The sequence below is a fragment of the Struthio camelus genome, chromosome 3, assembly GCF_040807025.1.
Source record: "Struthio camelus isolate bStrCam1 chromosome 3, bStrCam1.hap1, whole genome shotgun sequence".
Classification (NCBI taxonomy): domain Eukaryota; kingdom Metazoa; phylum Chordata; class Aves; order Struthioniformes; family Struthionidae; genus Struthio; species Struthio camelus.
In genome coordinates, this window is record NC_090944.1 from 106,366,965 (window position 1) to 106,383,735 (window position 16,771).

At 42.9% G+C, this 16,771-nt stretch overlaps 1 protein-coding gene across 13 annotated transcripts in view; it reads left to right on the forward strand.

Annotated features, from left to right (window-relative positions):
* DAAM2 (dishevelled associated activator of morphogenesis 2) overlaps positions 1-15,708 on the forward strand; it is a 233,666-nt gene extending 217,958 nt beyond the window's left edge. For all 13 annotated transcript variants that reach the window (XM_009685220.2, XM_009685218.2, XM_009685225.2 and 10 more), the window contains 3 exons: positions 2,221-2,352; positions 11,045-11,215; positions 13,277-15,708. In XM_009685220.2, coding sequence (XP_009683515.1) covers positions 2,221-2,352; positions 11,045-11,215; positions 13,277-13,492 — 519 coding nt within the window. In that variant the 3' untranslated portion in view covers positions 13,493-15,708. The remainder of the gene's footprint in view (positions 1-2,220; positions 2,353-11,044; positions 11,216-13,276) is intronic.
* Positions 15,709-16,771: the final 1,063 nt, after the last annotated feature.

The following is a 16,771-nucleotide window of genomic DNA, read 5'->3' on the forward strand; positions in this document are numbered from 1 at the left end:
TATTGGACTGATTAACAGTCATACCAGTTACTTGTATGGGATTTTTTTAATTTAGAAGATTTATTCTTTAGGGAAGGACTGAATTTGAAATGGAAAAGCAGATCCCCTATTCCTAATTTTGCTTTGAAGAACATTGCTCTCCTGTAACAGTCCCAAATGGTGTAGCTTTCAACAGTGCCAGCCGGATGATAGAACTATTATACTCTTCTGGCTGGGGGCGGGGGGGGGGGTGAGGATAGAGGAGTAGAGCAACTTTTGGCTAAAATTAGCTTAAAAACGAGAACAGGAAAACAGTGGCTGAAAAATACCCATAATTCTCAGCAGCATGTGAAGTGACATTTCCTGTACTTGTAAGGCCCAATTCAGAGGGGTTGTAACATGGAGACAATTCACTGCAAAGCTGTGCAATTGAGTAGTGCTCCCAGGACAGTAGCTGATGATGTATTAGGAAAACCAGGGAAAAGGAGGATGTAACATAAAGCATGGGAAGCAGCACTTTTTAAATTTGTACCTTTTCCCAGCCACCTGCTTTTTGCTTTTCCTGCCACTTTTCTGCCTTGTACTCTTTCCTTGTAATGATTACATCCTCTTTCCGATGTACATCAGACCAGAACATACATCAAGTCTGATTTTTGGACTGCTGATAGCCAGAGTCATTTTTTACATTCAGCAGCAGTGTGGAGCACAGCCCAATGAGTTTCTCAGTGCAGATGATTATAAACCTGCCCGTTTGACTCTGTGAACTGGTATTTTGATGACCAGTAACAAAGAGCACCAAACATGCTTGTAACTGGAATTGCAGCCAGCAGAGATGCAGAAGAACAAAAACACACACAAATATTTTTGCCAAAGGGAACACAGGGTCAGATTGTAATTTGACCTGCTGCTGCTGTTTCATGCTGGTCTTCCTACAGAGAAATCAGGGCGTTCCCACTGATTACTCAGCTGAGAATAAAGGTGAGTCCCAGATTACAATTTTGTTGTCCCCATGAGACTGTCAACAGCACATAAGCCAAGCGCAGACATGGAAGAGAACCTGTCTTACTACAACTTAATCATTTTGAGAAGCTCAGTAGTTTTTTCAATGCCACGAGCATGGTGAAGAGAGTAACAGAATGGACAGCATAGGTAATTCTGGCTTTGGAGTAAAAGACTTGAGCCAGAAAGAAAGAGTCTTACAATCAGTTTTTCTTTAAGTAGCAGAAAAATTGAGCTTAGTTTCTTATGGTTTTATGTCTTCTGTGAGTGTGTATCGTAAATCCTCCTGTCACAATGGCCCCAGTTTCTAATTCCATGACTTTCAGAACGCGAAAGGAAACACTTACTGACTAGCAGGATGCTGGCAAATACTGTGTAATATCTGACTTCTTTCTGCCAGTTCTTCAGTGGGAGAAAAATTTTGACGTTTCTTCATTGCTCAACTTAGTGCTTTTCAGAGAACCTGTGAGAATTTAGTTATCTCTGAGACTTCTGTTTCTATCATATTGAAATTGGTAAGGGACCTAAAAAGTGGCCAGATGAAGGGGAGGTGGAAAGATAGATGGAGAGTGAGATCACAGAAGCCTTGTTTTTTAAAAAATAGGGCCAAAATGAATCTTGTCTAGTCATGTAGTCCATCATTTTCTCCAAGAGGGGACCATGCAAAAATGTTTTTTCTCAGCTTTCCTGAATCTTCTTGCAAAGGATCTAAATGCATTGGGGAGATGCAGAGCTAGAACCTAGGTAGATTATGGACATATGTATACATTTCCCTAAGAATGCAGCCCTTTGAGCCACAACGGGAAGAGAACATGGAGGGGAACTCACTATTAAAAATTCCAAATTCAGTTGCTACACAGTCTGAGTTGTCTATTCTTTGCCATTCTGCACAGAAAGAGAATGGCTGCATTTCAGATACGTGATCCTTGGATTCTAAAGTTGCTTTAGAAATTAAATATATTGATGGCTTTCTTGGAAGTGATTGTTATTCTAGGCCTTAGGGAACTGTAACTAACACCTTCCTCCATCCCATCTTAGGCCGCCATCTCATGCTGCAAAGGCAGAGTCTTTGGCTTAGTGAAAAACAGGTTTTTTCTGAACTATAATTCTGGATGAATGCGTGAGGAGTAGGAGCAGAGCAGGCTGTGTACAGAATGAAAGAGATGGGCTTCTCCATTCCCTTTTTCTCTCAATGAGGAATCCTTGGTACTTGCCAGTCTATATTTCTTCCTTCTCTTTCAGGAACTCGATTATCAGAAGAGACGCATACGGGAATCAGGAGACAGATTTGTTCCTGTCATGAGCGATTTCATCACTGTGGCAAGTTTCAGCTTCTCGGAATTAGAAGACCTTCTGAACGAGGCTAGAGACAAGGTATGGGTACCTTCTGAAGTGTCTGGGGTTTCATTGACCAAATCAAAAACATGAATCAAAACGGAAGCAGCAATTTCAGATGTTGGAACCGTAGTAAAAACTGCAGTAGACATTGAAAGTGTTTTAAGCTGAAGTTTCTGATTTTTCCTTATCTGGCCTATCTGTGAACTTAGCAGTTTAGACCATGTCTTAGGGTTAAAAGAAGGCTCAGTACTCTTGCCCACTTCTTGCTAATTTTTCTTAATATTATCAGTGTGTGGGATAGAACTGTGATGGTGATTTCTTGGGTGAGGGTATCACACTGTGCTGCTGTATTGCAGAAACTGTCTTTTAAACAAGCTCTCAGAAAGACTTCCTATGTTTCTTAGCAGTAGTGACCTGATACCTTTTACTTTCTTCTGCTGACTTAATCCCACCATTTTTATTCAACTAGAGCCATTTGTGCTTCATTGTTCCCTTTAAAAATGAATCTTTGGATAGTTCCGGGACCCTGAATACCTGATCTTTTTCTGTTACTCTTGTCTGTTGCTGTTTGTATTTCATTACAAGGATGGAGATCCCAAGCATGCAAGGTCCGTCAGATGTTCTGAGGTCCTTCTCAACACAGCAAGCACCATGTGTGTGTTACTCTTCAGGTGCTGTTGTGATTATTTTGCATTTTTTGTACAAGTCTGGTAAGGGAGGTGCAGACAGCTGAGGAGGTGCATGTTCTTTGCTGATAATTGGAAGCTGGCATTAATCCCTTTGTCTCTCAGTTGGATGAGGAAGAATTTATATGAAAAGATCATAAGCATATAAAAATGTTTACAGGAGAATAACTTCTAAAGTAAACGGCATGTAATGGCAAATCTGTCCTTTTTGGCTGGCATGTTAAAAGTAGTTGGCTTTATGAAGCAAATGTGTTATTTCTTTTGGATTGGATTGTTTCCACTGCTGGTGTCACTCCTTGCAGGGAGACATAAGCAGTGTTAAGGGACCTATTACTTTATTAATGAAACCTCTGCCCTTGGGTTGGTAGGCCGTAGATTTTGAAGGACAGGCAAAATACAGGCTGAGGATCTGGATAACAAGACTCGTCATTCATTCAGTGACTCTGGGGTAACATCGTTCTGTGGTTTGATAGCATCTCCCTGCTGTGGAGATAACGTTGGTAACATTGACTTGCTACCACAAACACCAGGAGCCACTGGGTCTCAGCTACCTTGGCAAATGCCAGTGGAGGAGTAATTTTTATTGCACTTTGAAGATAAAGCAGGGCAGTGCAACACTCATTCATGTTCCAAGGGAGAATGTGGAGAATAATGTGTCTGTTTTTTTCATTGTTGACGTGTTGCTTGAGAATATTCAAACAACTTCCACCATAAGTGTGCACCATATTGGCTTTATAATCACAAGAACAGTATTTTACATTCTGTGCCTCCACTTCTAAGGCTATCTGGATTTACTGAGAAAAGCTCTGTTTTGTGTGGTTTGGGGGCTTCTGTTTTATGATTGAGTAGATTTTTCAACTTAATCATAGTTAGGTTTGTGTTTCTGGAAGAGGATTCACTGTGTCCTTGGCTTAGACTCCCCTCTTTTGGTTTGATGTTACAGATAGTGGTGGATTTTCCTTGGGCACACTAGGACTAAATCTCAATGTGATTTATTTACAAGCTCAGTCATGGGTTAAAATGAGAAAATGATACATGTCCAGCACATAAATGCAACTTCCCTTGACCAGGCAAAGGCAGGAAAAATGTAGATCTTTTACTTTAAGAATAACCAGAGGATCTCCCTACAGACAAACCAATATGTCTGGAAGTTGTTGCACGCTTTTTTAGATGTTAGCCAACATAAAGCACTTCACAAAAAGAAATGTTTTATTTTAATGACTATAACATGCTTAGGAAACGTTTCTCTACCTTCTCCTCACACAACCCTACTATGTTTGAACACATGTCTTTCCAGCTTCTGCTCAGCCTATGGCTTTGGTTCTTCCACTGGCAATGAACTGCTTTTGGACTCCTAAAAGGGAACTGTCTGTCCTTACCAATGCTGAGCTATTTCTCCTGTTTGCCTTACATTATTTTTCCCTTCTCTTCTTCCTTTTTTTACTCTTTTTCTTAAAAAAAAAAAAAAAAAAAAAAAAAAAAGGAAATTTTCAACAAACCAGATGTGCTTCCCAAAGCCCATAACATCTTCCATTCTCAATGTGCTCTCTGTGTTTGTTGAATCACAAGTTTTGTTTTGTTTTGTTTTTTTTTACCATGGAAACCTAGTACAACTGGCCAGTTAAAGGCCAGTTAAATCACGTTCTTTTTTGATTTCTCAAAGCAAACCTAAAAAAAGGTAGTGGGAGAGGGAGGGCTTTTAAAAATATCCTAGTGAGCCCAGGAAGAATTGGTCTGGTTCACAGATTTATTAATAATAATGAAGCCCTCGTTTTAACAGCTGGAGTTGAATATCTTTCTAAATATAGATGTGGCTAATTGATTGCCATGAGTTAGTCAGAACCATGTTTCCACAGCTGGGATTTAAAACAATACAAATTATCTTTTCAAACATGGGAAGGTTTTTTTTTTTTTTTAAAGTATCTTTAGTGCTGGCAAAAAGTCATTTCAGTGTTTAAGTTATGGAAACAATCCATTACCGAAGTGCAGTACTGACCCTTTCTGTAGCGGATATGTTTTACAATCCTCTACAGCATTTATTGTCAGGTAGACCACTCAATCCCTGTTAATCAGCACAGTAGTGACCACTGCTAACCCACCAGTAAAAACTTTTCTCCCGTCATTTATGCTTATAGAATGCAAATATCCACTTCAGTCTTAGAAGGCAACAAACTCCTCCTTCTTGGGCAAACAGCCATGGAGAAATCCCAAACCTACTGTGCATGGTACCAGTCAATGTCCTGAGACCCACTGGGCCAAACTGGGGGCAGAGGCAATTCCCGTGAGTCTGTTGGTGGTGGTGTTATTTAAAATTGGCATCTTTAATTTTACACAAAACCTAATAGAGAGCCACTCTAGGCTGGTGGAGCAGGTATAAAGCTCAGATTTTGCAATCAGTACACCTTAACCCAGGTTTCAGCTTGCCACATCTAGCAGGAATGGAAGGGATTTGATTTTTTTTTTTTTTGGCTTTTCTGCTGAAACAGGACCGTTTATTGTTGGTGGCCATGGGGAGGAAATGATGTTTTAAATTTAAAAGGCCAGATTGTTGGATGCAAGCATCCATGTTTGCAGAGAAGACCTTGCAACTGTACTTATCTTCATGCAATAAACAGATGCTTGGTTAAGAACTGATTGAAAACTTAGACTAACTCTTTAAATATGGTCTGTAGCACAGCTGGTTCATGTTCTTTCGCTGAATTTCTTTCTTTCAATACAATTTTATAAAGGAATTCATAGAGTAGATCAAAGGACAATAGTTTCTATTAACTGGAAGAAGTTGAGGGTGGGGAAAACAGTGAAATTCTGCTCTGGATTCCTTTACCAGTTTTTACATATTTGAACAGATGAAAACTAGACTTTTTCACATCAATAAACAGAATGCGGCTAAATTTTGCTTTTGAAAAATCTTCCCCTGGGTTCCTGTGCGGAAACAATGAAAAGGCTCACACCAAGGTAAAGCGTCCTCTCATGATGTGAATGTCATTTTCCTACTTGAATAAGGTGATATTTGCCCCATACGAAGTTTACAATATACTTAAATGTTGACAAGTATGAACTTACATCACTATACTGCTGTATAATTGCTCTGCTTTGTGTGTGTGTGGTTTATAACAAACCCATTTGTTAAACATTTTGGATCCTCCTGAAAGAACAAGGTCTGCTTAGTCAGGTATTGACGTTGCCATAATTATTGGTGATCACATCATAGCTCTGTGACACCAAAGATGGATTAGATTTGAAAGTCAAACTTAAGCCTCTGTATAGAGACACATGCGGTAGCCCAACAGAGGTGGACAGTTTGGGCAAGACTAATGAGGAGGGTAGGAAAGGTATTATTCATCCCCAGTCTTTCCTATGACAGCTCCTTTTGCACAGGGAATTTTTATTTATCTTGGAGAATGGAGATTAAAATCTGCGCATGCACTCAATAAGCTTAGCACATACAGTAACCATGTTTTGAGGGAGAGCAAGGCAGTGAAAGCCAAAATCTGTTTTAAGAAAATAGTCATTGATGGTAGAATGCTATGAAGCATGCAGAAATACTATAGTCCCAAGTGCCTGGGTAGAGGCTGTGCATGTCAAGCATTCATTTTTGGGGACTGGCATGTTCTGTCAGCCACTGGGACTAAAGTAGAAGGAACAGATCAGGAAGTCAAGATGGGGTTCATTCCAGTGGCATGGCCAGACTCTGCAGCCTGCCACCGCAAGCCGCTGTTCAGTATATAAATTACATACCTATTATAGACTGACTTAGAAGTGCAGATGCTTCAGGGCCCGTTGGTATCCAACATATCAGAAATATTTATAGTACCTGTAACTCAGTTTTGGGCTGCCGGAGTCACTGTCAAACTCATGGGAGAATCCCTTAAGAGCAGTTGGTTGCAAGGAGAACTGGACCCAGCCCTGCCTGAAAACAGTAGGTACCTTTCCATTAACTGATTTGAATGTGTCCCGTGAAGAGAACAGACATTTATTTGAACTGCCTTAGCGTACAAAATTGAAGTCTTTGTAACAGCAATCTCAGGATTACTTATCTGGGGAAGACTGTTCATATTGCATGGCCACATGTTGTAATTAATTTTTTCTTTGGCTCCTCCCTCAATAGCAGGCAGCACAGACAGCTGGGAATTTTTATCATGGCTGTTTTTCCTCCTCTCATACAGCCCTCTCCCTGCCGTCTCCAGAGCTCTTCTGCCACTGTTTAACATTTCATTGGCAAGCGCAGCAGAGAGCGTGTGCTGCTGTCCTGCTTTCCCTCTCCTTGCTGAAATGGCTTTTCAAAATAAACAACTGTCTAAACGATTTGCTTTGGCAAGAGGATGAATTCAGTGGAAAGTTTGGCAGAGGAAGGAGAGCTGGCACTGAGTTCATGGACCTGATATATCATGGGGCTTCGGGGCCCTTATGGTGTGGAAATGAGTTTTTTAATGAAAAAAAAGAGATACTATCTTGTATTACAGTGGAAAACCAGCTGAAATGCAGTTTTCCATTTCGCTTTGCCCATGTCATCTGTCCCCAAATGACTTAAGAAATAGGCAAGCTTCAGCCCTTGTTCCATGGTGCTACAGCATGTCACAAAATTCTTGAAAACTTTGTGCTTGCCTAAAGGCTTAGCTCTAGATTTCACAACTGTGTGGGTACTGCTGGACAGGGAATTGGCACTGGGAGCAGTTAAGTGATTTGTACGGGGTCACACAAAACCCATTGGCCAGACAAGAGGAGAGTGTCGGGGTTCAGATCTGCTAGGTGTGTGCCATGCTGCTCTTGCCTGCTGTGTGCTGAGTGAGGTGGGCAGCGTGGTTAGCTCCAAGGAAACTGCTGCCAGCAGCACACCATCCTTTGTCCCAGCACCAGTACTTTGAAAAAGCACATATAAAAAAGAGAAGAAGTAATAGAAAGAGAAGAGAAGTAGTAATAAAAACAGAAAGGAAAGAGAAGTAATGAAAACAAAGGGGTCTGTTGAAGTTTAAATAGTGGAAAGACAGCATGGCTCTCTTTACGATAGTGCATTGAATTGCTGTAGTGCCCTACAGAGGTGAACAACTGAATTCTTGCCATTTTCTCTATCAGATAAGTGGGGTAACATTTTCTGTTCTTTAACAAATGGAGAAAGTGAGGCTCAGGGAGCATGAGTTCCCAAGCCACCTCATGGGCAGAGATTGGCAGCTGAAGTTGAATCTCCTGGCCTGCCTTTCTTTGCTTGGTCAGCTTTTTCTGAAGAGGGTAGAGAAAGAATTAAAATGGTTTCTTCAGTGAACTGAAGATTTTTATTTTGTAGTTATTTTGGTATTTTTAGCTCACTTTTAGCTTTTTGCTTTTTGTCTTGCAGTGCTTTGCAGTGAATAATTGTGATCTGCTAAGTCATGTACAGGGCACCAAAGTCAGCTGTTCTCAAGATGGATCTTCCTTGCTGCCGCGCAGAGTCCACAACACATAATATTCACGAGTGCCTCTGGAAGGCTCCTGGGGTGCTGGGCCTTTCCAGCACAGTAATGCTGTTACTCCTCTTAGTGGAAGTGGGGACGCAATGACAAAAGTGCTTCTGCCTGAGTGACAAGAATAGCTGTTACTGGTAGCTAGGTGATTGGTGATGTGCAGCATATGTACAGGCAACACCACCTGCCAATGGAGAAAGTTTTCTGGGGACTCCTGAACTTCCACGTATATAGGATCCAAGAGGCACTTCCACTTCCATCTCAGCTCCCCCACCAAAGACTAAGAATCACCTATGGGCGTTCATGGGCTCAAACCAGCTGAGTTCCTTTGTGCACCATCTCACTCACTTTTGTTGTGCACAGCCTGGTGTGGGCTTGAGGAACCCCAGGGACAGAAGCTGTTCATCACAAGATGATCAATGCAACTATCTCCTTGGGCTGCTGCTGAATATCAGGTTTCACAGGAGTTAGACAAGCCTTCCTTCTAGCTGGTGCCTCATCATGGCTCTTAACTTGAGCCTTATTTTCAATTCCCTGCAAAACGCAGGGACAGGTTAAGTGGGAAGACATTCCAGGTAGTGCATCCTTTGTGAGCAGTAATGAGCTTCAGGAGCTCTGTGCGGTCAGGGATGGCAAAGCCTATGCACTAAAGAAGTCTTCTTTCTCTGTCACTCTCCTTCCCCTGGCCAAGGGGGCCAGGCAAGCCAAGAAAAAATAGCACATGGAGATACGTTATCACCCTCTGTGGTACTAACAGCCCACATTCTCACTGTTGAAGGGCTAGTACCAATCAATATGGATTACTGTGAGACTGCTGCGGTTTCCTAATTTTTAAGCAGACTGTATGCTTACGTATATGCATAGATGTAGAGAGAGAGAGAGAGAATGAGGGAAAGTGAATATGTGTGCATGTTTGTGTGTGTGTGTCTTCAGAGGTTTCAGAGAAATTGAGGTAACACAGCAAAATCTTCTATTGCTGTTTTCATACTCTGAACTCCCTCCATGACTTGTCGCTGCTGTAGTGCTTCCTTCAGCTCCTGCCATCTTTGGTAGCTCAAAGCAACTTGCACTTCTTCCAAAACTTTTTTTTTTCATTTCAGATACTTTGGGTTTCTTTGTTTGTTTCTGGCTGAGAACGCAGCCTTCTCAGAAAAAAAGAGTTCTTGCTTCAAACTGCTTTGTGGGCCTGGCAAGGAAAGCCGAGGAGGGGAGATGCTGAATCTCTCAGGCTGTGCCAGAAGGAAGCTGCTTTCCTTGGAGATTTCTTCCCCCTGCAATTTGCTGGGAGACATTGTTTATGCTTTACCTGGACCAGGGCCAAAGGGGTTTATAAGACTGACTTCCAAACTCATTTTCTCCTTGGGAGCTGAGCCTGAGCTGTTCTCAGTGTCATTTCCATTCTGTAAGAGCATCCACCTGAGGAAAAGGAAGCTGTGTTAGTATGAGTTGAGTACACACAATGTGAAGGCAATCCATAGCTTGGGTTTGGTTTAGTGAATGTGGATGTTTTTAGGGATGTTCTGTTTGTCAGTGATGGTGCATTAAAGTGCTGGCAGAGTGGTAGGGGAGTTGTGCATCAGGGCACCAATGCCCTCAGGAGTGGTGCCTATTGATAGAGGTGTGTGAGTGAAGGTGGTTGGACAAGTTTTTGGATGTATAGAGTTATATAGGAGTTATGGACATGTGCATATATGCTACTGAAAGACTATATGTGAATGTATCTGAGTGGATTTCAGTGAGTACAAAGGGGTGCTTGTGAGCATATGAGAGCAAAGGAGAGAGTACGAGTACTTCAGGACTGATGTCCAAGAGCCAGGGTTTGCTGTGATTTCGCCATATCCAGATCAGGACTGCCCTGTGACTGAAGTCTTGCCAGTTGGCTGCTTCCACATGCATCCTGCAGCCTCAACATTTGCCTTTTAAAATAAAAGCCACTTGTGATGTATGCACTTCCTTTTAAGTCTGCCCGGGAGCCCTGGCTGCTTTCCTTGCCCTTCTCTCATGCCATGTCTGTCCATAGTCTCCTCTCTCCCAGGCAACGCCCTGACTCAGAGGAGTCCAGAGAGATAGATGACATGGCAAAAGGCTCCTGAGAGGACAGGCTGTAAAAGCCCTGTAACTCCAGTCCTTCTAGCAGTGGATTTGAGGAGAAAAGGAAAGAGGAGGGTGGAAGGGGAAATGATGAGCGAAAATTACCTATTTAATAGTTGTTCCCCAGCTAGCTCACTGGATATACTGTCTTTCCTGCCCCACGATTGCAGCTGAGGTATGGTCAGACAGTCATCCTCTGAAATCACTCCAGCATCCTCAGGCACTGGACAAGTGTTTTTTTTGGCATCAGTGGTTACTAGTGTTTTCCAGCACTGTGTTGCCCAAAGGATAGCCAGGAGAGCAAATTTTTTAGGGAGAGAGGCACCTGCCTTAAGGGAGAGGTGCTTAGGTTGCCAGGGAGGGGTGCGTAGGTTGCCATGGAGGAGTTTCTGCTCACCACATGAATCTTCACAGGGGTTTGAATTACATGTGTGGTTACTCATAGGCTTTCCTTGCTGCCTTACTAGACTGCCTGCCTAATTGCTGCTGTTATGTTTTCTGCCCCTTTGACAGTATGCCAAGGCATTGAAGCATTTTGGAGAGAACGAGGGCAAGATGCAGCCAGATGAATTTTTTGGTATCTTCGACACTTTCTTACAGTCATTTGCAGAGGCCAAGCAAGATCTGGAGAATATGAGGAAGAAAAAGGAAGAGGAGGAGCGCAGGGCACGCATGGAGGCCATGGTGAGAACCCACGCACAGGAAGGGGTTTCATTTCATCACTTTTGTGTGTCTCAAGAGAGAAAGATTGCAAGAGCTGATTCCAGTGCTCATGTCCTATCCTGTCTGTTTCATGCCCTTCTCTCTGCAACCTCCCTTGATCCTGCTGGTCACAAACGATGATGTTTTCCTGTCAGCTGTCTTGTCAGGCCTCAAGGACATGCTGTTTGGCTCCCAAATTACTTCCTTTGGGGCTAGGCACCCAACTCTGGCCCTGCCTTTTCTGCCCTGGCACTTTGCAAGATGATGCTACCCCTGCCCAGGGCACAACTGTCCTCCTTTCAGGCTGCAGGCTCTGTACAAAAGCTCTTGGAGCCAGATTTTCCTTGGTCCTCCCAGCTGGTCAGCTTCCACTCAGACTCTATCATCATCTGCTCTGTGCCTGTTGTCTGACAGCATATGGTGACACACTGACTGTCCTGGTGGCTGCTGCAACCTACGCTAGCAATATTTCTCTCTGTTTGGCCTTAATGCCTTGATTACTGAGGCTGTTTTTGTCCTTTGCATGGCGAGAGAGCTTGTGTGCATCATAGATTTTGCGGCTGGGAGACTGATGTGTGTATCCCCAGGGATTCGTGTGAACCAACCTCCCCCTCTAACCTCAGACTTTCCTGAAGCCTGAGAACAGCTCGACATTCCTCTGCATCTTTCCTCTGCCAGCACTTTAACCCCAGCAGCCGCCACAGCCCTAGGCCATGCTTAAGAGAACTGCTACGTTAAATGCTTGCTATTCCGAAAGTACCCTGTTCTGCTCTGTTCAGAAGAGGAGAAAGGTAAAACTCTAGGATGTCCGCAGGCTTCTTGGAACTGTTGCCTAAAGGGATAAAATGCTGGTACTTAGGCTCAAGTTTCGTATCAGCCAGCCTAGAAAGTACAGGAGTGCATTGTTAAAGCACTGAGGTGATTTGGCAAGCCTGATGGCATCAAGAGAGGGGTTGTAGTTTGTTTATGAAAAGAGTCTTCCTGCAGCTCAAGGCTAATGCACAGAATGAGCAACCTGTCTTTCAAAAGTCTTATCTGTGCGTTGGTGTCTCCACTAATCGTGGAGCTGACCATTGCGGGAGATAAGTGAGCTCCCTGGTGCTACTCTAGTGAGACCGAGGGCATCACACTGACAGACAGACCTATTCAATGATATGTAAAATCCGTGATTTTGTTCCCTGTCCAGGCTGAGTACTTGCTGTCCACGTGACACTAACAGTATGTTTGGACTGTTTCATTATTATAACCAGTTTCTTTTTCTGAATTCAAGGCAATATTCTTTCCTGTTCCCATCGCTGCCAGATGCTGCCTCCGTCCAAACAGGAGCTGTCTGATGGACAGAGTTTCTGCTGATATTTTGATTTCCCATGTTCTTTTCATTCTCCAGTGTGTTCAGCTTGCAGCCTACATTACAGCTGTCAGAATTTTTTTCCCTCTTCTTTTTCTCCTTTTGGTGGATTGTGACCTTTCTGCCTGTCTGAATGTAGCTTCTCCTGGCCTAAGTGCAAAGCTGTTTGTGTCTGTAGTAGTAACTGTGGTTTGTGTAGATGCATTCAAGCTAACTTTAAACTCGTGAGGGTAGGTACTGTTAGCACAGTAGCTGCTGGTGCACAAAGGTCGCTGCAAGGTGCAAGCCTGGCCTGAGGAGCTGGGTAATCGCCTCTGCCAGTATCATTTGTAGAGCATCACCTTGGCACAGCTACTTTGCTGGCACTACACTACTGTAAAATTTTTGCAAAATAGCTGCAGCATAGACAGATCCCATGCTTCCTCCTTGCTCTCCAGGGTAGTAGTGCCTTTTGAGGCAAATGCAAGATACTACTCATTCCTCATTTCTCCTGCTCTCTGCTTGCCTGTGCAGAAGAAGGAGAAGCCATCATGGCTGTCACATGCCCTTGGCACAGGTGATGGCCTTGTAGGTAAGCTCCTGATCTCTTTTTTTCCCTAAACCATACTGACTTACCTTATCTGCTCTTTGATAGTCTCTCTAGCAATCTGGTGTCTCAGTTAGCCAATACTAAAGCTCTGTGTCTTTCTCCACAGCTAAAAGAGCAGAGGGAAAAAGAGAGGCGACAAAAGAAGGCAAAAGCAGGAAGCATCTCCGAGGAGAGTGGGGAATTTGATGACCTGGTGTCAGCATTAAGGTCCGGTGAAGTCTTTGACAAAGACTTATCCAAGCTTAAGCGTAACCGCAAGCGTTCGGGGAACCAGGGCTTAGAGACAAGCCGGGAGCGGGTGGTGACAAAGATAAATTATTAAATAGAAGAGGAAGAAAAATAATCAACCAAAAGAAGGTGATGAAAAAGTGCAAAACAAGGAAGACAAATGTGTGCAATGGCGCCTGGCTGACAGCTGCTCCAAAGGATTTCTTTGGCCTGTGGCTAGAGACGTTACCGTTCTATGATCAGCTTTCTTCTCATCCCTCCTCTGAGCTCCTAATTTGAACCATTACAAAAGTGCCTCTGTGGAGCCGGCAGGGTTTGTGAATTGGCCGTTCAGAACTGACCGACTTGCTTCTGGGAGTTTATTGTGTCATCGAAGGCCTTGTGGTGATGACAGAAAGTACTTGGGCCTTTCAGACTGTCTCATAGCTGGACAAAGATAATTTTCTGTGTGCCAAAGTAAAAATTAGCTGTGTTTTCCAATTTGCTGATAATAAGGAAGACATTAATTTCAGAGCAGCTCTGTAAACCCACCTGTTGCTTCTACAAGATCTAGATTGGCCTTGGAGGGCTTGTCAATAAGTGGTTCTTGATGTTTCTGGTTCCCTTCCAGGATTGGATTTTACAACAAGCCATCAGTTAGAACCTGAAAAAGGCTTTTGATCTTCTGTGCTGTATAATAGTTTTGTGTGGCCTACACTGTCCAAAGTAGCAAGCAGAAGAAGAAATCAGGCTCAGGAACAAATTGGAATTCAAGAATCAGAGTCAACATAAAATACTCTGCGAAAGTCTTTTGGATTCTGCTTTTATAGAAGCCATTTTCTGGAATTTGTTGATGGTTGAGCCTCAAAGCTAAGAAAGGTATCTCCTAGGAAAGGAGCTCTGCCTTGCAGTTCAGAAAAGTAAGCCACTGTCTGTATGGGATTAGAACTAGATACCTGTGGAGCCTGTTGTCATTGCTGGAGGGTGGGGGGGAAACAGCAGAACATTTCTTGCCTGTTTGTGCAGCATTTCTTAATACAGCCCAATGGAAACTAGGAGTTCCACAGGTCACAAGTAGCAAAAACCAAATGGGGTCACTGGCTGCAAGAAATGAGATTTCTCCTTCACTTGATTCTAGCTGCAATTGCTGTTGGGATGAACTGGAGTTTCTATCTAATGGGCTTCACTGCACACACCCCACTCCTATCTAGGGGAATCACACGACTTAGTGAGATATGAATGGTGTCAAAGGAGAGCCTTGGAGTCCACAGCCTTACCCATTCTGAAGGGATCACTCAGGATGAATAAGTGGAGGGACCCATATACAAAACTGAGAATTTTTCAGGACACAGAATTGTATAAGCCAAGTAGGCTTTGGAAATGAGTTAACTTATAGGAAAAAAAGAAATCTCTATTTAAACTACACATGTGAAGCACAGCTAAAAAGCAAAGAACCCCAAGAAGATGCCTCTTACTCCTGAATTCTGTGTACCTTCATGGCTCTGCGAAAGGGTGGGGATTGTGTAGGTAGTCATTGTTTTTTTTTAAATCTTGTCTTCCTTTTTGATTATCCTCCCTGGAGAGGAAAAAGAGGAAAAGAAAGAAATGGTGATGAATTTTTTCTCCTAAGCAAGAAGAGAGAACATTTGAGAGAGAGGCCCGCCTCTCTCACTAGAGGTGCAAACTGTGCATCAATAGTCAACAGCACAAAATATCAGGGAATCCTAGGAAAGTGAAAAAAGCTCCATTTGTCACTTTAATCATTTGGTTTGATTTTTCTTTGAATGTCATTCAACCTAAGGTCCTGCACAGAGTCTGCAGAACGGAACTTCCTCTTCCATGCACACTGCCTGATCAGTATTACACACTACCAGTACTGGGGAAGCAAACTGTGATGGTTTTCTGAACACTTGGAGAGTAAAATAATTATGTAAACTATGGGAAAAAGAAAAAGAAGTCATAATTGTTAAACTCTAATGTTTCATTGTTTACTGAATTTTGAGTCTCAAACCCCAGAATTTCCCTATTTACGACATTCCAGACTGCCGCGCCTCTGTATAATACTCATCGTAAAGAGCTGGTATCTTACAAGAGCTGGGTGCATTCTCCTCCCTTATTATCCCGCTCCCCTTCTGGGATTAGCAATTAACAGCAATGCCCATTGCAGCGGACACAAGCACCTTTTAGAAGAAAGACTATTTCATAAAGGTTTTTGAAAATTTAAGAAAAAACTCTCACTTTTTAAAGCATTTTTATTTTAAATTACAAAATGGATTTTTAGAAATGTCTCTTGTAAATTATATTAACGAGCTCCTTGCTGCTCCCTGAAGTAGATATGCTATATCCCAGCCCTTTTCGTTTGTCTTGTTTTAAAGCATGCCATATAACCTATGCCATATAAGCCGTTTACGAGGTGGTGATATGTGCCAAATTGGTATACAGTTGAGTTTAGATTTTGATAATCTCTGAATTCCAAAGATGATGCTTTTAAGGATTAGAACATTTTAGTGTATTCCCTCTGTGTTCTCCTTGATTTTAGGACTCGCTCAGAAATTCAGGTGTAGTGCCAAGGTCAGCCCTGGTGCAAGAAGATGTGACTCATGGCTCTGTCCAGCTTACAGCTGCTTGCTCCCCAGGTACTTATTTGGTAAGGCAGACTGTCAGCATGGCAGTGTTGTCAGAGAAGAAACAGCTCAGGGCAAAACCCTTGAATATAAATACAGCACTCTCCCCACCTGGTATTTGTCAAACCAGGTTCGTGCTGTGATTTTTGAAACTGAAGTCACTTTGCCAGGCCACAAATGTAGCAAAAGCAGAGAAAGGATATGATGTGATAAGACATCTTTCCATTTGCGTACACAGTTCAACCCTGATTTAGAGATCCTGTATGGTAGCACATGGTACTGCAGCCATGCTGAGAGAGTCAAAGAAAGCTGCTTTAGTTTTGCTGCCTCCCTGACTCATACACGAAGAATAAGAGATTGTACAACTTCTATAAATCATCTATGAGGTACATTAGTGGGACTGACAGAAAGCCTGGAGTCATGCCCCGATTCATTGCAGCTCAACTTCCTTAGCACTGTGGAGGCCCAGACTAGTTTCGAGTCTGTGCTGGTGGCTGAAGGCTTCTTTCTGCATGCTGAACAGTCTGCCCTGACTGTTGACTCCATGGTAAATGTTCACTGAGACGATTTTGGAAAAGCTTGGTTGCACACTGAGGCAAGCAGTGATTTCTTATAAGTGGTGACAAGCAGAGAGGCCCATTAATATGTCTACTGTATGAGATGAGACTGGCCACACAGAAGATAAGGAAAAAGTTGGCTCTGCTCTGGAGCCTGGTACAGATTGTTGCTGAAGCTGCATTTATCCTTGCATCTAGTCGGTTGGATGCTGT